General features: G+C 48.5%; 1 protein-coding gene across 4 annotated transcripts in view; it reads left to right on the top strand.

Annotated features, from left to right (window-relative positions):
• The window catches only part of STK24 (serine/threonine kinase 24), a 121,559-nt gene that overhangs the window by 32,081 nt on the left and 64,751 nt on the right, over positions 1–24,727 (top strand). For 2 of the 4 annotated variants that reach the window (XM_053217320.1, XM_027065126.2), the window contains exon 2: positions 18,598–18,828. In XM_053217320.1, coding sequence (XP_053073295.1) covers positions 18,598–18,828 — 231 coding nt within the window. Of the gene's footprint in view, positions 1–10,910; positions 10,962–16,955; positions 17,049–18,597; positions 18,829–24,727 lie in introns of those variants that run through there. The other 2 variants (XM_053217329.1, XM_015075959.3) reach the window with 2 other exon arrangements.

Below are 24,727 nucleotides of genomic sequence, written 5' to 3'. Positions count from 1 at the left end.
TGCCAGGTATTGCGCTAGCTGATGAGAGAAGACGAACCGTGGGAAGTCCTTGCCCTCATAGGCCTCACAGTCCTTTGGGGGACACACGTGAATACGGGCACGTGGTGTGCGATGTGCCTGCGGGATGGTGGTGTGTTGTATTTGACCACAAAATGTAGTCCCTCGGGTGTACAGTTCAGTGATTTTTAGGAACTTTCCCGAGTGGTGCAGCCCTCCCGGTAAGTCAGTAGAGAACATTGCCGTCTCCCCAATATGACCCCCTTGTGCTTGATTTACAGTCGACCTCTGTTCCCAGCAGCCCCTACTCTCCTTCGTCTCCATCGCTTTGACTTTTCCGGACACGTCATAGAAGGGAATTCGTACAGTCTGTGGTTTCTTGTGACTGTCTCCTTTCACTTAGCATGTTTTTGAGGTTTGTGATGTGGCATGTGTTGTCAGTAGCTTGGTCCCTTTTATTGCCGTGTAGTGTCCCACTGTATGGATGTGCCTCATTGTGTCTGTCCCTTCACCAGCTGAGGAACATCTAAGCTGTTTCCAGTGTTCCAGTGAACATTCACGTGTATGTCTTTGTGTGGACCCTTAGGATTTCCACTTCTCTTGGGAGTGGGATTGCTGGGTCGTATGGTGGTCTTGTGTTTAATTTATTGAGAACCTGCCAAACTGCTTTCTGAAGTGGCCGTACCATTTTATATCCAACTGGCAATTTAGGGAGGGGTGACCTATTTCCAATAGATTTAATACACTTACCAGTACATCCAGTATAATAATATTGATATTGTTCCATTAACATGGCAAAATGGAGAAAAGCAACAAAAAAATTGTTACATTATTTACCCTTTTGGAGGCATTTTATGGTTGTAGCCCTCTGTACCCACTGGTTGAAGAGGTGTGTGCTTCAGGGCAGTGTGATTGGAGTGAACAGAATGGAAATTGAGGGGCATCTGGGTGGCTCAGTCAGTTAAGCGTCCGACTCTTGATTTCATCTCAGGTCATGATCTCATGGTTCGTGGGTTTGAGCCCCGCGTCGTGCTCCACGCTGACAACGCTGAGCCAGCTTGAGATATTCCCTCTCTCTCTCTGTCTCTCCCTCCCACTCCCTCTCTCCCTCTCTCCCTGCCCCTCCCCCACTCGTGCTCGCTCTCAAAATAAATAAACAAACAAACAAAAAAAGAATAGAAATTGAGACCAGTGTGCCAGGTGGACTGCAGGCTGAGTTAATATAAACATCTTGTCCTTTCTATTTCGTTTGGGGGGCATGAGGATCTGTGGTGTAACTCTTTCTGTAAGTTTTAGTTATTACAGCTTTCCTTTCAGTCACCGCCCAGCCCTGGACTCCTGCGTCTCCTCATTTAATGTTTCTTCTGATATCGTCCAGGAGTCGTGACAGCCGTTGGTAGGACAGAACAAAGTAATACCTTTACTGTGGTTTCCTCAGTGCTCATGAGTTTTTTTTTTGTTTTTGTTTTTTTTTTTTTTTAACCTCACCTCGGGTCTGGTGAAGGAGCAAGAAGGGAGGGAGGGCAGGGGCTGTGTGGGAGGGAAGAAAGGTCCACGGAGGGGACAGAGGATGACACAGCGCAGAAAGTGAATAGGATAGCATCTCTGCTCTGGAGCCCAAGGCCAACTTAAGGTGCAGGTGACTGGATAAAGGATGAGAAATTTTCCCTGGGCCAGACACTGTGCTTTAGGGTCTAACACTTCTTTCTTTACTAAAACCTGAAGTCTGGTGTGGTCCTCCGGAAGGAGACTCTGGAAGTGATGAGGATTTGCTGCATCCCTGTGGATTTGTGACATTGATGAGGGGCGATGGAAAGCACGTATCTGATGTGACGCTGGAAAACCAGGATGCAGGCTGCCAGTAAAATCTGCATGGTAGGGTCTGCCGGTTGTGAACTTGAACTGAACCTGCAACCAAGTAGCGAGGTATGATGCTGCTGGCTATCTCACGCAGCTGGGTACCAAGTCCCTTCGCGCCGGTGAACCCACTTAACCTCCCACCGCCCCCAATGCAAGTGCTTTTATTGTCCCCATTTACAGGAGAGGAAACAGAGGTCCACAGCAACTCAGCAGCTTGTCCAGGGTCCCTCCTCAGAGCGGGGGGTCAGATCCAGGCGGTCGGGCTCCACAGTCTGTTAACTGCTGTCGGGATGCAAGGCAGTGGAAATGGACCCAGACGAGGACTAGAAATAGTTTTGCTCCTTCTCGCTCCCTGTTGAACATTCCCCAGCAGGGAGTGCAGAGAACAGAGATGACTGCCTTAAAGCCACCGACGGTCTCCACCTTTAGCATGCAAGCGGATGGGAGCCGTTGCCTTGTGGCCGGTGACGCCAGGCCCTCGGGCGTGCGTCAGCTGCTGCTTTAACTTAGGAGGGCCTGTCTGCTGCCCCTCTGCTGGCACAGCAGCTGCGGCCTCAAGACCTCTAGGTTGTGCGTCGCTTTCCCCGTTAATTCATGCAGTGGACACGTACGAGGGTCCGCTCCATGCCAGGCAGTGGGCTGCTGTGACTGTCTCCTTCTGTACATCAGGGGAGGCCAATACAGACTCACGGCCTTGCGCGCTGTTCAGGGCGGGCCGTGCAGCGGAGTGGAGCTGAGAGCTGGCCTACGGTGGAGAAATTGCATGCTAGGTTGAAGGTGTTTGTGTTTGTTATTAGAGGGTGGTTTGAAGATGGGTAGTTCTTTCCCCTTCTCAGCAGTTGTCCCCGACGGGCCTGTCTCCCTGGGACCCCGCCTGGGGACCACGACCCAAAGAGATGCCATCACTGGCACTAACTGGAGAAATAAGTGTCCTTACCGGGTAGTCTGTCCGTCTGAGATGCATCTTTAGGGGTCATGGTGTAGGGCAATAGAACTTGGGCTTTAGAGCTAAACACCACCCCTCTGGCTCTGAGGAGCACAAACTCTTTGAGCCTCCATTGTCTCACCTGTAGAAGTATTTTCTTCAGAGGGTGTGGTGAGGAGATGAGACTAGCCCAAGAGAACAGAGCTCTGGGTACAACTCTACAGGTGCTCACAGGTCATATGTCTCCCTTTCTTTGCCTTTGGGAAGCTAGAGGACCAGCGAAGGGGCATGGCAGTGAGGAGATGGGAGGGTGGGTGTTTCTTGGTTCTGTTGAGGGAGGCATGGAAGTTATCTCTGAGGCCACAGCTTCTGTCCTGCACTGGGAGCACACAGTAGGCGGTAGACAAAGTCTTATGTATTAACCGTCTTGGAGGTCTGACGTGGGGATGGGCAGACTACAGCTGCCCTTGGCCCATTAAAAAAATTTTTTTAAATGTTTGTTTTAGAGAGAGAGAGAGAGAGAGAGAGGAAATGAGAACACAGGGGAGGGGCAGAGAGAGAAGGAGACACAGAATCTGAAGCAAGCTCTGGGCTCCAAGCTGTCAACACAGAGCCCGACGTGGGGCTCGAATTCACTAGCCATGAGATCATGACCTGAGCTGAAGTCGGATGCCCAAACGACTGAGCCACCCAGGCGCCCCTAAAAAAATTTTTTTTAAATGTTTGTTTATTTTTGAAAGAGAGAGAGAGAGAGACCGAGTGAGAGTGGGGCAGGGGCAGAGAGAGAGGGAGACACAGAATCGGAAGCATGCTCCAGGGTCTGAGCTGCTGGCACAGATCCAGGTGTGAGGCTCTAACCTATGAACCGTGAGATCATGACCTGAGCCAGAGTCTTGAGCCAGAGGCTCAACTGACTGAGCCACCCAAGTGCCCGCCACTCCTCTTGGCCCATTTTTGTCAGCTCCTGAGCCAAGATGGTTTTTACAGTTTTAAAGAGTTGTTTAAAGAAAAAGGGAAAAGAAGAATATGCAACAGAGACTGTTTGGCCTCCAAAGCTCAGGTGTTTACTGTCTCCTCCTGGAAGCGGTTTGCTGTCCCTGCCATCAGGGCCTGAACCCTCCTCAGGATCACACAGGACAGCTGACCTGACAGTTGTCTTACCGGTTGAGTGGGAGCAGCAGGGCTTCTGAGAAACGGGAGATTGGCCAACACTGAATGCACCCTCTGTCACCCTTGCCACCCCTTGTAGGGCTAGAAGAACGCTCGGGGATGCCTGCTGTGTCCCTGGTGGCGGGGTGCCTGTATTCCTACTCGTGACAGATCAACCTTGCTCTTTGCGTTAGCGTTTTTATTTCATCCATTTTCCCCTTCATGCCTCACTCTAAAAGCTGAGGATTTTCAAGTAAGAGGAAATGTGATTATTGATTGAAATATAAATACACCGACAACTATTTGATCTGGTTTTTAGACCAGTCCCCGATGCTAGTTACTGCAAATCTTCTGTAAAATACAGGCGGGGGGGGGGGGGGTTCACCTGCAGAGAATTGGAGGTGACATCGGATTGCACTCCTCCTCATTGTAGTATTCCGTGGTGACAACCCGAGGGTACACCTTGCCGGTTGGGTTCTGCTCAGCCAGGCATGCTGCCAGCGTGCACTTTCCCACACGGAGGATGACCTTTGATGCGTAGGTAGCAGGGCTTAAGCCCCTTATTAGTTGCGGGTTTCTGCGCACAAGTGACTTCGCTTCAGCACCTGACTGCGCTCAGCTGCGTCACGAGGATCATGTTCTCTTTCTCCCTAGGGTGGTGGTGAGGTCTGGAAAGGCATAGTTAGGCGGACCACTTAGCACAGAGCCTGGGGAGTGGGGGAGCTTTGGAAACTGGAGGGGCTGCTGTTTGTCATGGCTTCCAGTAGGGCGCAAGCCTGTTTGCATGGGTCGGTTTCAGTAAAGGAGGTGCCATCACCCATTCCTCAGTGAGCTCTAGATCATTTATTTGGAATGCATTGTGTGTTTCTCATCGAGTGCTTGCCCTACAAAGCCGTCCTGATTTCAGTCTTTGCCTGGGTGTCTGGGCCTGCTCACCAACCCAGAGAAACCCTAGGCCACCATTGGTCAGCAGGGAGCCTTTGATGGGAGGGAAGTATACCCAGTAACCCCTGGAAGGGGTCAGAGGTTTGTTTTGTGGGGACTCTGGGGCATAGAGAAGCTCAGCCAGGCCGGGGCTGGCACAAAGATCTGTGACCTGGGCCCTTGTGACCTCAGCTCCCTCTGCGATCAGTCCCCCTGTGGTCCATGGGGTTGTGGATGAGCATTTGGCCCTGGGCAGGTGGTAAGAGCCTCAGACCCTTTTGCTCAGTCTGCACTGAGAAACAGCATGAGCCCAAGTGGTCTTTTCGGCCTGGACCCTTCCCCTCCCTGGCACACGGGTCTCAGCTTGCCCTCCCTTTCCTAAAAGTGGCATCTCCCTGAGCTCTGAGCTCAGAGTTTCAGACAGTGTTTTCCTAAGGGACAAGTGTGTGTGTGTGTGTGTGTGTGAGGGGGGATTATTAGGTACTGAGGTCAAAACAGTAGATTCAACTAGGTGGTACATTCCCCCCCCCTCATTTATAATGTTTAAAAAAAACCCCAGGGGCGCCTGGGTGGCGCAGTCGGTTAAGCGTCCGACTTCAGCCAGGTCACGATCTCACGGTCCGTGAGTTCGAGCCCCGCATCAGGCTCTGGGCTGATGGCTCAGAGCCTGGAGCCTGTTTCAGATTCTGTGTCTCCCTCTCTCTCTGCTCCTCCCCCGTTCATGCTCTGTCTCTCTCTCTGTCCCAAAAATAAATAAACGTTGAAAAAAAAAAACAAAAAAAAAACAAAAAAAAAACAAAACCCAAACTGGTATTTGTGTTTTTAAAACTTAAGTAGTTTCTACCTTAAGCAAACATGCATTTAAAGAAGAGTAGATACTTGGAACTAGGAATCCCTAAAACTCCTGGTGGTATGGACATGTAGGCCTAGACATGAAAATTCATAGGATTTAACATCTTTTTCTCAGTTTTCTTTTTTTTTGCCAAATGCTGTAGAATATTTACTCAGTTTCTTCTAGAATATGTGGTTTTTGCAGGGTTGAAATGAAGTGTACAGAATGGGGAGTAGTGTTTCCCAAGTCAGGTTGTGGGGTAGTTAGTGGCTTTGTGATGGCTTCAGAGAGCTCAGGTGGAGAAGGCCAGGGCTCCCGCCGAGAGGAGGAGGTTGGTTCTCTGTTCTGTTCCTGGAGCCAGGCCCCTGAGCGGCTCCTCCTGTGCGTGTTCGTGGATTCATTGTCATTTCTGCATAAACCTGGGACTCAGGCCTCCAATGACAAAATGGTCTTTCATCAGTTAGCCAGGAATGAGACTTCTTACGAGGATTGGAAAACTCTGTCCGTTCTTTGAGCTGATTGAAGCCGTTTGCTGTCTAAAGGTCTTTGTGTGGTAAATAAAGGTTTTTATTTTGGAGACCTTAAATTAACCAGCTAGTTAATACACAGAACACCCTTGGGGGGCTACAGGTGGAGAAGGGGTTTGCAGGGTTGGCTAGTTACTAGGAGGCTGAAGTCCATGGAGGCTGGGGTGTCAGGGGTGGGGAAGATTGAAAAGCTGAGCCTCGGCGAGATAGCCCAGCCCTGATCGTGTCCCTAGTCACCCTGTTGTGATTGCTTCCCGGGTGGGGAAAAGCAGATGGGTGAGGTGAAAGTTCTCCAGGTCAAGTTTGTGCTGTCCCTGCCCCAGACCACTGGTTCTCAGCCTTGGGGGTGCGGTGGAACCTTCTAAGGAGCTTAAAATGTACTGAGGCTGGGGCCCCATCCCCAGAGATTCAGATTGCATGGTCTGGGGTCGGGCTGGGGTGCAGCCCCTGCTGGGATCTTCACCCACACGCAGTGGGGAGGGCCACTGCCTGGAACTCACTGTGGGCTTGCAGGGCAAGGGGGGTGGCTGGTCATCTTCACACCCTTCCCCACCCGCTCTCTTGGTCCTATGTCCTGGTTGGTGTGGCTTTTGCTCCCTTCTGAAGGAGGCTCAGGCCATCTTGGCCCCATTGGGTGGTGAGTCGTTCCTTCCGGCCACAACCTGTTACTTAAGTGGGACACCTTTGTGCAAATTTGTCCTTCCCCCTGCAGAGGAGCCTGGTGTCCTGAATCAGCATTGGGTGTGAAAACCAGAGTCCTAACCAGACACTTCCCTTATCGAGTCAGAGAGGGGAGCTCAAAATTTCCCTAGTTCTGTTTGTGTCAGAACGCGTCCAGGGTTGGCTGCACGGGGATACCCAGTGATCTGATTGTGGGGGGATCTACTAATGTGTGACGATTCAGTTCCTTGAACCAGGATACCCTTCCCAGTAGCGTGCAGGGGGCTTCCCGGGCAAGGGAGCAGGCCAGGCGTGTACCACCAAGTTTCTTTGCTGCTTCCACTCCCAGAATTGAAGGGGATTCAGACATCTCAGAGACTTCTGGTGACAGGATTTCTGGGAAAATACTCATGAAAAGGCATTGGCTTTTTTGGGGTCTTTTTTAGGGGGGGGCGGTTGGGAGGTTATAGATACTATAGTGGCTTCGTACGTATATATTCCTGTATGCATTCCATAAAAAGGGCAGCTTTTTTCAGATGGGGAGGCATGGGAAAGACCCCGATAAAGAACGAGCTTTAAACTTGATACAAGGCGGAAAGCCTTTACAGGTTAATGGGCATGAGTAGACAAATTCGCGCATCTTACTCTCCATGCAGAAGGCCTCTTGAAATATAAGATTAATCTGAGGAGATGGGCATTCGGGGCATTTTATTTGCTGGTAATCAGCTTTCAGAGGTCTTATTTGTGAGAAGAATGACTTGTACTAAAACTAGGCTTGTGCAGGTAAGCCATGCTTAAACATGACAGGTTTTCCATCTCTCTTTGGGACCGTGTTGCGTCGTGTTATAAATGTTATGTTTTCAGTAAGTGTTTTGGCCCGTGTTTTCAGTGATTTCTAAAAAGGTCTCCAAACTCGAGTGTTGTCAGGATGACCTCGCTCGTTCTTCGAAGTGCTCGCGCGCAGCCCACGCCAGCTCCAGCAGAGGGAGCACTAGTCAGCCACCCATGTGCCACCCTCTGCCTGTTACTTAGGCTAATTTGATCCTCTGACTCGGTGGGGAGGTAAATAAATGCTCAAGGCACCGCTGTTCTGTTTTACTGAGAAGTGAAGAACTTGCTCAAGGTCATGGAGTCACGTTGCTGCAGGGGGACAGTAGGGTCTTTTTATGCTCTAGGTATTTTGCCACCAGAGCTTGGGAGGCAGGGCTGGAAGTGCTCAAACTTTGGAATCAGGTGGCCTTGAGTTCCAGTTCAGGGTTTGTCACATACCCTGTGTCCTTGGACTAATCACATGACTGCTGCACACGGGTGGGGATACCTCTTTGGGTGCTTAAGTTTTATTTAAAAATTTTTTTAAATTTATTAGAACGGGTGCAGAGGAGCTGACAGCTGCGAGCCTGATGCAGGGCTCGAACTCACAGAACCGTGAGATTGTGACCTGAGCCGAAGTTGGACGCTCAAGCAGCTGAGTCACCCAGGCGCCCCAGAGTGGGTGCTTAATTTTTCTTAGGGCTTCATTCTGCCCAGGGCACATCCAAGACCAAAGAGTTTCACAGCCTGCGTCTGCAGCTTTCATCTGATCTGTGAAATGAGGGGAGGCCAGGAACTCTGGGATTCTGGTTCCTCTCTGGGTGTCAGAATACAGCTGCCTTATGTGTTCAAATCTTCTGCAGATTATTTTGCAAGACAGTCTCTTAGGTTCAAGGTTCTGCTCAGGAATTATTAGTAGAATGTCTCATAAATTGTCTAAAAGTAGGTTTCTGTCTGGGAACCACATGAACCTGTTGACAGGCTTCCTGGGCGTGCTGTGTCCCCCGGGGCAGTGCCTTTTGCGTCTTTCCTACATTGCAGTATTTCTTCTTTTCCATTTAAAGTTGCTTATGCTCATCTAACTTCGAGTCCCTTCTCCTGAGACTGCCTGTGGAGCAGAGCCAGCCTTCTAGAGTGTCCCATTTTACGGGATTTAGTAGCCACCATTGTAGGGAACTTAAGGTCTTCAGAAGGTTCTCATTGTTGATAGTTCCTAGCACATTCCTTAGACCTCCGAGCCTTTTAATGCTTATTTTGTTAATTTTTTTTTAATGTTTATTCATTTTTGAGAGAGACAGACAGAACACAAGCGGGGAGGGGCAGAGAGTGAGGGAGGCACAAAATCCAAAGCAGGCTCCAGGCTCTGAGCTGTCCGCACAGAGACCTATGTGGAGCTTGGACCCATGAACTGTGAGATCATGACCTGAGCCAAAGTCAGACTCTTAACCGACTGAGCCACCCAGCTACCCTTTTAATGTTTTTTATTTTTTGAGAGAGTGAGGGAGGGAGGGAGGGAGTGAGAGGGAAAGATTGAGAGAGAGAGAGAGAGATTGTGAGTGGGCAAAGGGCAGAGAAGAGAGGGAGACAGAGAATCGCAAGTAGGTGCTGCACCATCAGTGCAGAGCCTGAGGTGGGGGCTCGAACTCACCTGTGAAATCATGACCTGAACTGAAATCAAGAGTCTGACAACACTTAACTAACTGAGCCCCTCAGGCGGTTGGACCCTCTGGCCTCCTTGGTCAGTGGTTCATCGACTTCCAAGGGAGCTGGCCTCCACGCCTTGGGATTTTTGCAGATGCTGCCTTCTCCCTTTCTGACGATGAGCCCTCAGGCCTCCTAGGATTCCCCTGGTCCCTTTCCTGAAGGAGGAGAGGACTGATTAATTGCTGTAGTTGATTTTAGGGTAGTGCAGTGGAATGTGCCCTGGTCTGTGAGGTAGGTGATCTGGGCTTTACTTCTGTCTCTAGCTCAAGTGAAAGGCCTCTAAGATCCTGCTGAATCGTGACCAAGTATTGTCAGAAAGAGTAGCTCAGGATTAACTACAACAAAAGTGGTTTCTATGAAGTATTTACTGTTCAGCACATATACAAGAAGTTTTCCTTAGGTTCTTTTCTCAGCACCTTAAAAGGTGTAGTATTGCCTCATTTTACAGATGTGGAAACAGTCTTGGGTGGTTCAGTAACTTGCTAGTTAGTAATTTGGCAGAGCAGAGGTCTGAACTCCTGTGTTTGGCCTCCCAAGTGCTTATGGCCCCCTAGGAACCATAGGTTTTGGCAGACGATTTATGTATTGAGAAGGTCAGTATCGAGTACCTGTCCATAGTTTATTTTGGGTCTCCTCTCTCCAGATCTCCGATAGCTGCCGCCCCAAATGAGAGGTTTTGCGAAACAAGCGCAAAGCAGCCGTTCGGCTCATACTGGGTGCGTTCTGAGGCTGTGCCTACACTTCCCTTGTCTCCTCCCTGTAATGCTCTGGATCTGGGCTGGGCTTTTCGAGTGTTTGAGGGTGGCCGAGGCTGCTTTCTAAGGAAGTGTGGATGCTGTCTTGCTGCTCACCTCTTGGCCCGGTTAGTTGGCAAGATTATAAGACACATTCTTCAGCGGTTGATCACAATCTCGAGCAGGAAAACAACCTGTAAAATGTCATTAATACAGTTTTCAACCCACAGCCTAAAAAAAAAAAATGTGCTCCCTGGACAAGGAGACTGATGCTTTTGCTCAGGGAGCGGTGGGGTTTGAGGGGCACGAAGCAGTAAATGGGAATTTCCTGCCTAGAGCCTGGAAATAGGGGTGGCCTCTCTGGGGCATAAGGAAGAAGGTTTAGAAAGACACAGATTTGAGATTGGGCTTTTTTTTTCTTCTTCTCAAATATTTTAAGAATTTTTAATAACTTGATTTTTAAATGGCTTAAGACTTAAAAGAAGTTGCAAAAACCGCTGTGTAGTCCCAGTGTGCCCTTCACCTCGCCTTCCCAGGTGACTGAATCTTCCAGCGTCAAAACCAGTTAGTTGTTGGCACAGCTGTTCACTCAGGTGCAGGCCTAATTCACTGGTTTTTGCTTGGACTATTTTCTTTTGGGGTGTATAGTTCTGTGAAATTTCATCACCACAGTCGCGATGCAGGACTGTTCCATTGCCGCGGAGAATCTGCCTGTCCCTTCTTTCCCAGCAACCCCGCAGCTATTCTGCGTCACTCTTAATTCTGTCGCTTCCAGGAATGCTCTGTAAGTGGAATCATACACTATGCAGCCCTTGGTGTTTGTAGACCGTGTTGAGAAGGTGGGCGATGGGAGGATCGGTGGGGGTGGGGGCAGAAAAGTGGGGTAAGGAAGGAGCCGTGAGGTTCAGATTTCACAGTTGAGTGTGACTTCGGTCTCCAGATGACGCGTTGTCCTCAGCTGTTCTAAGCAGCAGAGGAAAACCGTGGGCTCTCTGGAAGCTGAAATCTGCCAACAGGTTTTGGAAGGTCGCGTAGTGGGTCAGTGGGAGGCACACCCGCTGTTGAGTCAGGCAGGGGGCTCCGCGCGGAGAGACGTCTCAGAAGGGTGATGTGTACGGTTTGGAGGGAGGGATGGGAGAGGAGTTGGGGTGCCGGAATTTGCAGCTTTGGCAATGGTAGGCGGTAACACTAGTGGCGCTGGAGCACGGGGTGGCAGAGCCGGGCAGATAGGGAAGGGAAGTGACAGCAGCCAGGGCGGAGGCGGGTTGGGGGTGGGGTGCATCTGGCTGGCACGTAGGTGCAGCTGTGTGCCTGTCGGCTGCCTTGGTGGTGGCCGCCTGGGGTGGTGGCAGGGTGGGGGTGGGGAGCAGGACTCGAGGCCGAGCTCAGCTGCCAGAGGCCGAGCTCAGCTGCCAGACGGATGCTTCCCCGGTCCAGAGGTGGGGATGGGGCACGCCTGCCACGGACTCCCCCTCCCCATCCAGTGTTCCCTCTGACGCTGCAGGGGTAGTAATGTAACAGGTAGCAAGCGTTCGAACATATCAAACTTGGCTCCTTTTTCTCTTTCTGGAGAAACAAAGAGAAAAGCTTGGCTTTAACCCAGAGCGGTGTAGTACGGCACGGCTGTGTGAGCGGTCCGTCTAAAGCCAAGGAGCTTTGAAAGTTGATTAGTAATGCCAGATGCGTGTTTTGTTGCCAGAAACGATCCAAATAAAACAGCAAGAGCTATTCAGGTTTAAAAATACAGAATACTTGTCATCGTAGAACTATTTTAATGAATTCTCTCGAGGGATTATGAAATACAGTGAATTGTTGCAGAAGCCTGAACTTCAGAAGGACACAGCCCTGCAGCGTCTCAGAGTCTTGGAGCGGGGAGGACATTGCCCACGTGGCATTTCTTTCCAGAGGAATCTTGAAGGTGCAGGTGGCCTGTGCAACACTACTGCTGTGGATGTGTTTGTTCGTTACAAACCGGGGCTGGTAGGAGATCCTGGCTTTTGGGGTAGCTGGTCACCCTGAAACTTCCAGGTATTGATCAGTGAGAAACTTCGGTGAAACCATTGACTCTGGATTCACCTGGGGCACTTTCCCTGGTGGCTTTTTGGCTCTTCCCACAATCCTTGAGCCTGAAGGTTTTCTGGGCTTGTGGGGGTAGGGCTTTGGAGCATTTTTGGAGTCCAGACTTGTGTCCGATCCTTGCATCTGAGGGAATGCGTCTTCCAGTTATTTCGGTCCGTTCTCAGGGATCCTGACCTAATATGAGGAAGTACAACACAGGCTCCGGTTTCCCTAGATCTTGTAATTAAAAACAGGCAAGCCGAGGCGTGAGTGCCCAGGAAGGTCCAGGATTTAGCTAAGGTTTAATGGGGCAGGCGGCCTGGTGTCGTTAGGAAGAAAGGGTGATGGGAAAGAGAATAAAGCGACCAGAAGTGGAATCCAAGTGTGGTTTCCCGGACATTTCTGGACGCAGCGGTGGAGGTTTCGAGGGGGCTGGAGAGCCGGGCCCGGAGAAGAGCCCTCTCTGCTGGAGAACCTAAGTGTGGGCCTCGTGCTCTCCGTGAGTCACAGTAGTGCTTGTATCTGGAGATGCTGTCATTTCTGCTGTTACTTTTCTATCCCCTTGACCCCTCCCTCAGGAGGAAACAGACTTTTAGATGCTGCTAATGGGGTCATAGGGTTTAGCAAACATGTAAATGAGATGTAAATGAGATTCTTGCTCTTCCATCAGGAGAAGCCTCGCCTTCCTTCATTGCCTTGGAATGAGGGTCTCTAGGTCAGCAGAGTGGGTGGGAATTTTCCCGGACGCACCTAATTGGTCTTTCTGAGCGACGAGTCCGGGAGCTGAGGGGTGGGATGTTTCTGTGCAGGCAGGACCCCACCTGGGGCTCCCGGCCCCCCCCCCCCCCCCCCCATCAAGCCATGTTGATCCAGGAGAGGCGAGTGCTGGCAGGAGGGTCCCGACCTGCCCCTGCTTCAGAGAAGGCTGTGCCACTGCGTGTCCTGGCTTCTGCCTGCGACCTGGCTGGGACTCCAGCAGCGGGGGCTCTGCTGCCCGTCAGGCAGGTGGCATAGGTGGGTTGAGGCTCTGGCAGGCCTTTCTCGTCTGGGATGAAGGCCAGTGCTTCGTTCATCATAAACCTTTCTGAACAGAAAGTCCTCAAGGTGGCTGGCAGAGTGGGCACCTCTTCTACCAGAGAAATCCACTTTGCTCATAGAACAGATGCCGGCAACAGAATCTTGACGTTCCTCTTTGAACTAGGCCATCGTTGCCACTGGTTTTCTTCTGACTGCGTGATAATGAATTGCCAAAGGGCAAGGGACCCTGCTTGTGTAGTCCCCTGCTGTCACCGAATTAGCAGATGTCTTCCTTCGTACCAGGGACGGTTTGTAGCCTGGTTTACAGCTGCCGACACCGTGGCAGAGAGTGGGGAATGACACCCCACCCTCGAGCAGATGTGAGACAAAGCAGCTGCCTCGGACAGTACGGGCTTCGGGGAAAAGGGCTTTGGGGAAGGTGGTCGAAGTGCGGTGTGAACAGCCGTCTTAAACGAGGCCAAAGGGAATTCAGGCGGTGTATTACAATGAAACATCCTCCAGAGTATAGAACATCCATCTGTACCTGCTTCCCTCTCCCAGGATGGACACTTTTCTCCTGCAGTGATCTGTGATCTCTGTTGACTTTGTCACCTATCGTTGTGTGACATCACCCTAGAGCTTTGGTCCTAAAACAGCGATGATTTAGTGTTTCTCATGATTCCTGGCATTGACTAAGGGTGGCGGCGGGCCAGGGGGTGGGGGTGGGGGGTCCTGCAGGCCTCGTCTGGGCTCATTCACATGTCTGTGGTCAGCTGGAGAACTGGCTGGCTGCAGTTGGCCTGGGTGTGAGGCTAGTGACTTCTCCATGTGACCTCTTCTGCAGGCTAGCCCAGGCCCGTTTTTGTGCTGACGGAGGCATTGCAAGAGGGCAAGGCAAACACTGCAGGGCCTCTTAAGGTTTGACCTTGGAAATAGCACAGCATCACAGGAAATCCTCAAGGCCAGTCCCGGTTCAAGCCACCTCTTGGTGGGAGTGAGTGGTATAATGGCTTTGGGGTGTGGACACAGGAGGATGGAGTTGTTACTGGAATTACCAGCTTGCCTCTGTCCCCAAGGATTCGTGTCCCTCACACCTGTAGGACGTATTCCTCTCCCATTTTTGCCCGTCCTTTGTGGCACAGCATCGGCCTGAAAATCTGTGCCCTGCCTGCCTCAGCTAAGGATGGCTGCAGCAGGGCCACTAGGTTATAGCTCCTTAGGTATGGTTCCTCTTTTTTTTTTTTTTTTTAAGTTTATTTTTGAGAGAGACAGAGCACAAGCAGGGGAGGGGCGGAGAGAGGGGGAGACACAGAATCTGAAGCAAGCTCCAGGCTCTGAGCGGTCAGCACAGAGCCTGACACGGGGCTCGAACTCACGAACCGCGAGGTCATGACTTGAGCCGAAGTCAGATGCTCAACCGACTGAGCCCCCCAGGTGCCCCTAGGTCTGGCTCCTCTTGATTCAGAGAGCTGTGAATTGAAAAGACACCCCCCAAAAACAAACACACAAACATGGCAAGGTGGGAACAAGGTAACTGTTCAAAGAAGGGGGTGGGTAGTGAGCAGCATACAGCAGTAAACTGTCCCCAGCAGCTCTGGGGTCTAGCCCAGCACATGCCGTCAGGGCATCAGTTGTGGTGTCAGTCATTGGTGGTGAGTAACCAGCCCACCAAAGCTGGGTGGTTCAAAACAGCAGATTTATTACATCTCGTGATTTTGTGGGTTGACTGGGCAGTGGACTGGCCTCTACTGGGTGCTGTCAGGTGGTTGCAGGGAGCAGCTGGCCGGGGCTGAGGCTGGATGGCGGAGGGTGATCTGACCTGGTCTGCGTGCAGAGGCTGAAGCGGGTCCCTTCCACATGCTTCCATTCCCAGCCTCGCTGGCCCTTTTGGGGCCTAGGTTTAGAAATCACATTCTGTTGCCAGAACACGGGTCTGGATCCGCCCAGATTCTGGGATGGGGATGTGGGCTCTCTCTTGCTGGGAGGAGTGCCAGTCACATCGTAGAGGGGCGTGAACATAGACGTGATGAATTGTTTGGTTATTTTGGTAGTAGGCTCCCACGCTGTCATCCCCTCCATTGTAGGAGTTTGGATACGTTTTTGTTGGCTTCGTTTTCTATTAATTCTTGAAAAGGAAATGTCACTGTTTTTTCTTAGTCTGGAGGTGGGAGACTTAGCAGAGGGTTGTCAGGTTAGCTAACCTAAAACAAGTCACATCTTCGTGGCACATCACCTTGTCAAGGCTGCTCTCCTTCTTTCCCCAGATTTCCTGACCGTTGTGGTTCTGTATCACCTGGGCACACTCTGATTCTTGGGCCCCACACCAGATTTGCTGAACCAGAAATTCCAGGGGGTGGGCCAGGCAGTCTGTGCTCTAACACGCCTGCCAGGTGATTCCGATGCCCCTGAGACTTGAGAATCACTGTTCCTGCAGATTCGTTTTTGTTTTTTAATTTTTAAAAAATGTTTATTTATTTTTGAGAGAGAGAGAGAGTGTGTGTGTGAGAGAGAGAAGGGGTGGGGCAGAGAGAGAGGGAGACACAGAGTCTGAAGCAGGCTCCAGACTCTGAGGTGTCAGCACAGAGCCTGATGCGGGGATGCAGGGCTCGAACTCACCAACCGTGAGATCATGACCTGAGCTGAAGTTGGCCACTTAACTGAGGCACCCAGGTGCCCCCATTCCTGCAAATTCTTACTGCCACTTCCTTACCCTTGTAAGCCAGAGATATGGCCCCCCTCCCCTACTTTCTTGGACTCTCTGTCCCTGTCCGAATTAGGGTATTCTTCATAGTATCTACTCCCCCTAGATTGTGTTTGTGTCAGTGTAAGGCTGGGGCTTTCTTATTACTCAGGGGACCTTTACTGGCTAGCAGTCATTGTGCCCGGGCACATGGGCACAGCAGTGAAAAACATGGTCCCTCAGTTCCTTCAGCTTATGGTCTGGTGAAGGAGCTAGTGTGCTCTGGGAGGACAGCGAGTTCAGTAGGGTGATGACAAATTCAGTTCACGTATGTTGTGCTTGAGATGTCCAGGTAGAAATATGTATCTAGTAACTGATCCGAGGAATTAAAATTCAAAAGGCAAGGCTGGCGCTAGCAATTTGAAAGTTACTGTATACACGATAGTTTAAAAACAGTTCTTCCTCAAAGGTGTTGGGGTTTTTTAAAAACATGGATTGTGTACTCTTGCCCCCCCGTGTATGACTGAGGATGTTTTGGGGATCTCCCAAGCATCCTAGGTAATTCTGACCAGCCGGGTTTGGGGAACCTGGTATCAAACCTTGAAACTATACTGGGAGAACGAGTAGAGAAGGGCTGGGAGGCCAGCATGGAGCCGCGGGGAGAATACCTGTGATTCGGCCGCGTGGGTAGAGTCTGTGGGAAGACTCCTCTGGAACTAGGGCCTGGGGAGGAGACGAGTGGAGGGCAGGGTTTAGATGCCAAGGGACTGGAAAGTTCCCAGAGGGAGGGCTTCGTGGAGGAGGTTCAGATCCGGCACTGCGCCACCCGAAGCCAGAGCCAGACTGCAGCGGTGACCCGTGAGGGGCGGGGCGCCTGGCTGGGCCCGGGGACTTGCAGGGAACTCTCAAGGAAGGAGAGAGTGGAGGAGGAGGGTGACCGGAGAAGCCAGGTGGTTTTGTTTTGTTTTTGTTTTCTTTTAATGGGAGAAACTGGATCCGTCCGCCAAGGGCGAAGGGTCTGTAGAGAGGGCTGAACGGAAGAGGGAGCAACGAAGGGGGCTACTGATGAAGCCACATCCTGGGGGACAGAAGGATGGACTCAAAAGCTCAGCGTTTAGGATTGGCCTTGAGGAAAAGGAGGGCCACCCCCCCTCATCGTGGAGGGAAGGAGGTAAGGGAAGGGGTTTGCAAACGGGTTTCTAGCTGCTGTAAATGGACGTGGTCTGTCTCCTGTTCCTTTTTCCTGGCGACCACAGGATGCGTTTCTTGCGTCCTTTGCTCATTTTTACTGAGAGGGTTGGTGGGTTTTGTGAGCTTTTACAGTTTGGTGTGCATTCTCAGGAACGGGACCTCTCTGGGGTCCCTGAGACCACCCACGACTGTCAGTTTGCCCAGGTGTTACTGGGGTATGTGATTTCCACAGGGCTCACGCTGGCACAGCAGCACCTCCACATCGGGGCCCGGCTGGCTGGGCTCCAGCTCGTGCTTGGAACTCTTTGTGTTTCCCCGTGGGAACAAGTTACCAGTTAGCGCCTGGTTAGCCCGCAGAGCTCGTCCGACAGTGCCACTGAAATGCTGTGATTCTGTCTCTCCCCTCTTTATTCGCTGCCCCCCACCCATACGTCCTCTCTTTGTGCCTGTTACTCTCCCGCCTCTTTAGCCCCCCTCCTTCCCCATCTTACTCCCTTTTCCATATTTCAGTTCCTTACAAGGACTGGGAGACCTTGAGGGGGGGCCCAGTGTCCTCTTGCTCACGTACACCGAGGGAAGGTGTGTAAGGTGGCGGCTCACCCGGTCCTTTCCTGCTCTGTGGGGTTTCAGGTGATGCCAGCAGCGTTTTGGGCTGGGCACTTCCTTGTGCCGAGATATGCAGCATCCTCAGGTCTCCTTGCTGAATGTCAGTCTCGCCCCTCGGTTTGTGACAAACACCGCCTCATACCATTTCCAGACATCCCCTGGGGATGACAGGGTGTTGCCTATTGAGAATTCAGCTGCTCATACCTCTGTGGTCAGGAAGCCGTTAGGATGGGTGCCAGAGTCCCTACATCTGGGCCCCTTGGAAACGTACGCTGTGTTTGTGCAATCCTGTTGGTGGTTAAGAGCTGTCGCAGCGATTTCAAGGAGGTAGTGTTAACAAGACAAAAGAAATCAGGTTCTTCTTCTTTTCTGGGATCTGGTTAAAATATTTAGGCTGTAAGTGAAGATGCGTAGGACTGTGTTTGTTGGACTTTAAAACATGGCCTCTTAGGAAACGATTAAGTTGGACTTTAAAACATGGCCTCTTAGGAAACGATTAAGTACTACTTAACCTAAATTTAGTATATACCAACCTGCACTTAGAAATTTTGAGCTGGGGGGGGGGGGGAAGGAAGGGAGAAAAGTGGAATATTTGCTTAAACGAGTGTTTTTCAATAAATCCATATATCATAATATGTTCAAATAAGTGTTTGGGTTTTTATTTAATTATGCAAATGCTGGAGCCTTTCCCAGTTGTTATAATGTGGGTTATTCTTATTTGCACACTTGCCGTGTTTCGTAGAGGTGAGGCTTAGAAGTCTCTGTGTCCTGAATGTGAGGAACTGTGGTCACAACCAGCGTGACCCTTAAGAAAATGGATCAGTCCTTGGAAGACCATGTTGTGTATGTTATGAGTAAAAGGAAAAATCAGTCCCCATACTGTGAGTTATTGAAGTCTCCCTTCTTTTTCTTCTCTTCTACAGAACCTGAAAGCAGATCCAGAAGAGCTTTTTACAAAACTGGAGAAAATTGGAAAGGGCTCTTTTGGTGAGGTGTTCAAAGGCATTGACCTTCGGACTCAGAAAGTGGTTGCCATAAAAATCATTGATCTGGAAGAAGCTGAAGATGAGATAGAGGACATTCAACAAGAAATCACAGTGCTGAGTCAGTGTGACAGTCCATACGTAACGAAATATTATGGATCCTACCTGAAGGTAAGGCCTGAAAATAAGAGCATGATTTTCCGTGACGCAGCGCTTGACCGAGCTGGAGTGGCGTACATAAAGGTCGTCGGTAGCACAGCAGGCTTTCAGAGGAAGGAGAAATGTTCTGACCTTAGCAGTCAAAAGAACCTGGCGTCGATAGTTTGATCATCTTAAATGTCACCTATAGAAATATATTCTGGTTAAAGCGTGTGTTGAAATTCCCTTTCAAACAGGAAAGCGTATTTTTGAGCAGGACTTGGTCACCAGAGACACATTGATTATGAAGGTATTGTAACTGACAACCATGAATTTACCTGATTTTAGCATGGTGAAAACTTGTGCTAACCTAAGAATATTAGCCTTTTGATAGTCTCACTGATCAACTGTAGTTTAATGCTGTTTTACATAACTGCTGGAACTGATAATATTTTGTGAACTACTTTATCTATATTTGACTTTGAAGAATTCTAGGGAAGTAAATAATTACTTAAAAGAGTTGTGATACAGCACTACAAATTGTCCTTGATTTCACCTTGTCCTGTAAGTAGGAAAAAGAAGAGCATTAAAAATCGTTTTCTAGTCTGGCATGGAACCATTTTAGATGTTGTAGGGCACTCCTGCCGCCCGCTGAGAAAGTAGAAGACTGTCGCTTGTGTTTCAGCTTCCTTGGCCTGTGCCTGTTTACCGACCTTAGCAATGTAGTATCTTCCCAGACGGAGTTTTGGAAATGTTTAAGAATTGGTGAACAAAAATTCTAAAATAACCTTTGGGGAAACCAACACTTCCTAGGTAGAAAGAACTACTTCCTGAGAGAGGCAGCGGTGAGCCCAGATAATGCACAGCTGTGCTTCCTCCTGCCCTGGGTTTATCCTCTAAAATCTTCACGGGGTAGCGTGCACAGTACACGCTTTGATTTTGCGGAAATGTGATAATAAGGTATAAGCGGAAGGATGGCCAACTTGAGAACCATCGATTCACTAAAAATGAATATTTAATGAAATAAAAATTGAGCAGTAATCCAGTTTTCTTATTTTGGCAATATGGCGTAGGTCCAATGACAAAGGATGGCCCGGAGGATGGTCGTAGGTCAAATGCAGCATTTTGAAATGGAAAGATTTAAGTTTTGGAGTCCTATGTCTTGGACTTGTATCTTGTCTTCGTGTATGGCCTTGAGCAAGTTTGTTTGTTTTTTTAAAAAATTCCCTGCTTCCTCCTTTGTAAAATGGAAAATTATGGTATATACATTTCACGGTTGCAAAGATTAAATGGTATGAAGACCGTGTAAAAATAACCTACCATGTGGTAGGTACTTAATGAGTGTTCGTTTCCTTCCTTACTTGATGAATTTATTCATACCTCGTCTTTGAAGTAATCTAGCAGTGAAGGACATGCTCACTGAGGTCAAAGCAAGGAGGAGGAAGGACCCCAGTGATGACAGTGAATGTTGTATGTATGTGTGTGTGTGGGGGGGTGCACATCCATTTTTGGTCTCGAGAGGGCAGGAAGGGAAGCACTATATGTTTTGATTCTCTTCCAAGAGAACACATGTGACTTGCATACGAGAAAGCAAAGGTCTTCTTGATCTTAAATTTCTACTGCGAAAAAACAAATAGTTAAAGAAACTCAACTTGAACTCTGCTGTATCACATAATATCCTTTGTGAAATGACTTCAACAGTAGTTTTATAGTAAATTCAGAGTTGGGTTTCCTGTGGTATGCTGGTGTTGTATTTTAATATGAATTATGGTACCTTCGGCAAAGGCAGGGTTGAAGATTCTCACAGATTTTTGGTGATTTATGCCAGCTATGGAAATAAAGGATCAGTGGTTCAAAAGTATCTTTTCAACCTCAGTTCTCCAGCAAAATTTTTACTGGAATAGATTGCTTTATTATGGCCAAACATGGTGTTCACTGTACATATTTAGAGATTCCATCTGGTATGTCCTGTTCTTGCCTGAGTCACTAATTCTAGAGCATCCATTCCAAGTCAGCCTAACATTGATCTAGAGTTGCCCAGTAAATTTGTTTGGTTAGCATAATGCCAGCTGCTAGAATAACCTCTCACATTTCTAATAGCACACATCTGACAAGTTTATTTCTTGTTCCCTGGTAGTCCTGATTGATGAGTGGTTTTCCTCCAGTTTTGTAGGAATCCTAGTTTCTTCTGTCTTGTTCTTCCTTCTGTCTTCCATACATGGCTGTGCTCGTCTGCCTTAAGTCATCATGAGGGCCAAAATGGAGGCTCCCGTGAGAAGTGTTCATGTGCACAGGCCTAGATAAAGAGCACATTCTTCCTGCCCACATTCCCCTGGCCAGAGCGCCACCACGCTGCCACACCTGACTCTGGAGAGGCTGGCAAATGGCGTCTCATCATGTGCGTCATCAAACAGGCAATGGGCTTGGTGCTCAAAGTCACTTACTCTGTAAAGGAAGTGGAGTAACTCATGGAGTGATTTTTTCCACTGACTGTCTTCAGACAGGATGAAAAATTTGGATAACTTTGTCTAGAGTGTCTTATAGTTTACTAGGCAGATTGTCTTTTAGAGACTGTAACTGCCTCAAGAATGCCAAAAATAATAATCACCACCGTGAAACCTTGATTTCTTAAACCATATAAAAGATGGATGATTCTAATTAAAAACATAAGGGACTTCTCTAGTTAAACAATATTGGCTGTTGTAAGTTGGGCAGAACACGAGTCCAGACCTGTGACTCTGTCCGCTGGTTCTCGTATAACAGAGTTCATGAAGTTCTTTGGCCCAGGGAAGACGCTCAGTGACAAGCCAGAGGCTCTTCTATCATCTCGGTAGGCTCATGAAGTTTAAGTTTGTATAGTCCTAACTGTCCAGTCAGATATAAAATAAATCGACACAAAAGACGAATGGGTCAATGGGTCTTTGACACTAAGTTGAAAATTCCTGTGCTCTCTGGTTTTTGTTGCCCTTTTAAAAGCTCCTCATGGCATTCAGAGGTAATATTCTTATTAGTTCCTTAAGTGGTGATGGGAGAGAGGGCCTTCGACTTCACCTGGTGTGAAGGACTTTCACATACCAAGATGGGGCAAAGAAGAAATGAGCAGAAACTAGTTTCTTCCTACTGGGTTAGCATTCAGAGGTCTCTAACTGTGTCAGTTTCAATCATCCGGTCCAGAAAAAGAGATTAAGAACAATAGGTAAGTAGTGGTCTGAATAAACTGAATGTTACCGAAGATGAGGTGAGTGGAGTTGATTTCCACTTGGTGGCTGGGATCAAATCACAGAGCTTCAGTGTGGTGTGGCAAGTTTCCCCCCCAAAGATTAAAAACAAAAACAAGGTCAGATGAAGGAGCAGAGGGAATTAATTTCAGCAGTGAGAACTTGAGTTTCTTTTGATGAATCTGACGCCTGGATGGGTCCTTAAAGGGTATTGCTACACACCAAAGAAGATCTTCCTTTGTTGTAGTTTAGGGGTTTAATGTTAGGGAGATTAAACCAGTGAGGATATTTAATTAACCAGAAGCTTCTGTGTCCCAGCCATAAACCACTGGAATCTTATGTCACAAAAATACTATCCTCAAGGTCATAATAAAACTGTGTGTGTGCATGCATATGTGTGCGTGCAGGGGGTGATCTGGTTGGTGTGCAGAGAGAGAGAATTGTTTGGTTTTTTAGTTAGGCAGCAAGGGCATAGTAAGATCTTAACAGGGCATGATGATGTCACATAGGATTCTAAGCCTCTTTTCTTCTTTTGCAGTGTTTACAAATTCTACTTATTCTGTTTAGCTGTACAGATCTCTCAGGTGTTTTGTTTTGTTTTGCAGAGATAGGCAGATTATTGGAATCTCCACTTTGAGATTCACTTGGAATCAAAGCCAGGACTTTAGTCTTGGATCCTAGCATAGGTACTCAACTGTCAGGGTTTTTTTTCTCCAGGCTGCTGACTTCCTGAGGATGAAAGACAGAAACATAACAGTTATCTTGCAGGATTACTGATCAAGATTGAGAACATATAGATAAAGTGCCTGGCATATAGGAGACTTTTAGCAAGTGATGACTTAATTATTTTTTATTATTTAAAATTTTTTTAATGTGTATTCATTTTTGAGGGAGGGAGGGAAGGAGGCAGGTGCTGAGACAGGGAGACAGAATCTGAAGCAGGCTCCAGGCTCTGAGGTGTCAGCACAGAGCCCAGTGTGGGGCTCGAACTCCCAAACTGCGAGATCATGACCGGAGCTGAAGTCAGACGCTTAACCGACTGAGCCACCCAGGCGCCCCTTAATTATTTTTTTAGTAAGAAATAAGATATCTGTGCCAGATGCTTCAAAATTCTAAAAATCAGGTTTGTCATTTTTTTTTTTAATAAATTACTTAGTACTCTCAAACATCAAGCCAGCGTAACCAGAGCAAATCAAGTGCAAGGCAAAAAAATCTAGAAAACAGAAAAGCTGTTTATCTTAGTTGTTTTTGTTGTAGTATTGATGCTAAGGAAACGTGTCCATGGAGTAGTTGTCTAAAGTGGATTCAGATCCCCAACGGAAGAGTTAGGTTTTTCTTCAGTTCCTAAAAATTTTTTGGGTAGTTTTACTCATCAGATTCACTAGAAAACTAATATGGAAAAGTCCCCTGATGAGTTTTAGAAAATTGACTACTCTGTGTAAATACAAATTCTGCTGGTAAAAGGATTGGCTGTGTCACGTACCTTACAAGTACACTTTGCAGTGATTTTTTAAGGGTTAAATTATTTTGACTTAAAATTTTTTTTATTAAAATTTTAAAAAATATTTATTTATTTTTGAAAAGGGGGGGAGGGACAGAGCGAGAGAGAGGGAGACACGGAATCCGAAGCAGGCTCCAGGCTCTGAGCTGTCAGCGCAGCCTGACTCGGGGTTCAAACCCACAAACTGAGATCATGACCTGAGCCAACGTCGTCGGATGCTCGACTGACTGAGCCACCCGGGCACCCCATTTAGATTTCTCATGTCTCTTTTTTTCTTCTTTCTTTTCCAAGGGGCAAATAGTAGCTCCTGATGAAATAGAAAAACCAATCATTTTGCCTTTAGGAAAAGAAGTAAAAGAAAAACATATATTAATGGCGGCGTGTTTGTGAATGAGGCTGCTGGGTAGGCTACCATCCACCCACATCTTAGGACTCCTTGTCCCAGTGTGACTGCTAATCGCCTCTCCCTTGACTTTCAGACACATCCAAGTTTAGATAACATAATCAGCCCATTACGCTTTATCTCCAGAAAGAAAACAAAACTACAGTCTCTTGCTTCCCTGTATTGTATTATAATTTCATGATCTTTTTATCTCAGAGAAGAAATATTAATGTTGCTACATGATAATAAACATACCTGTTGGGACACGTCCGAATTTATCTTTACTCACACTTTTTCCCAAACTGCCCCATGGTAGATCCTGTTTTTGTTTTGACCTGGTTTCTGACATAGTTAGGAACACAGATGGGTTATTCAGTTTTGGGAAGCATTTGCGTTCAACATATATGCCTGGTACGGGTACAAACTCTCTTGCGCTGCAGGAATTCTCATTCAAGTGCATGGATTCCTTCTTGCTCATGTCTTCCCCACCCCTGAAGCCAGACGGTCCTGGCACATTCTCCTGGAGGTACAGAAAATAAGATACTATTGGTACAGTATGTGAGACGTGATTTGCAGCTTAACTGAACTTGAGTCAAAAAGGCAGATTTAAAGGGCCAGAGAAGAGAGTCAGGACTCCTGTTTGGAGAAGTCCCTACGGAGCGTGGGACTTTCTGTGGTTGTGACAAAGAGCATGTGACATTGGGGCCCAGCCACCTAAATACAGTTCTTGCTGTATCTCTTGCCAGCTGCCCCATCATGTACCCGCCCACACTTCATGGTACCTGTGGCCATGTCTGGAGATGTTTTAGTTGTTGTTACTGGGGGATGCTG

This window comes from Acinonyx jubatus, chromosome A1, assembly GCF_027475565.1.
Source record: "Acinonyx jubatus isolate Ajub_Pintada_27869175 chromosome A1, VMU_Ajub_asm_v1.0, whole genome shotgun sequence".
Classification (NCBI taxonomy): domain Eukaryota; kingdom Metazoa; phylum Chordata; class Mammalia; order Carnivora; family Felidae; genus Acinonyx; species Acinonyx jubatus.
The sequence above is the reverse complement of the archived record's forward strand: the minus strand, read 5'-3'. Positions and strand labels throughout refer to the sequence as shown.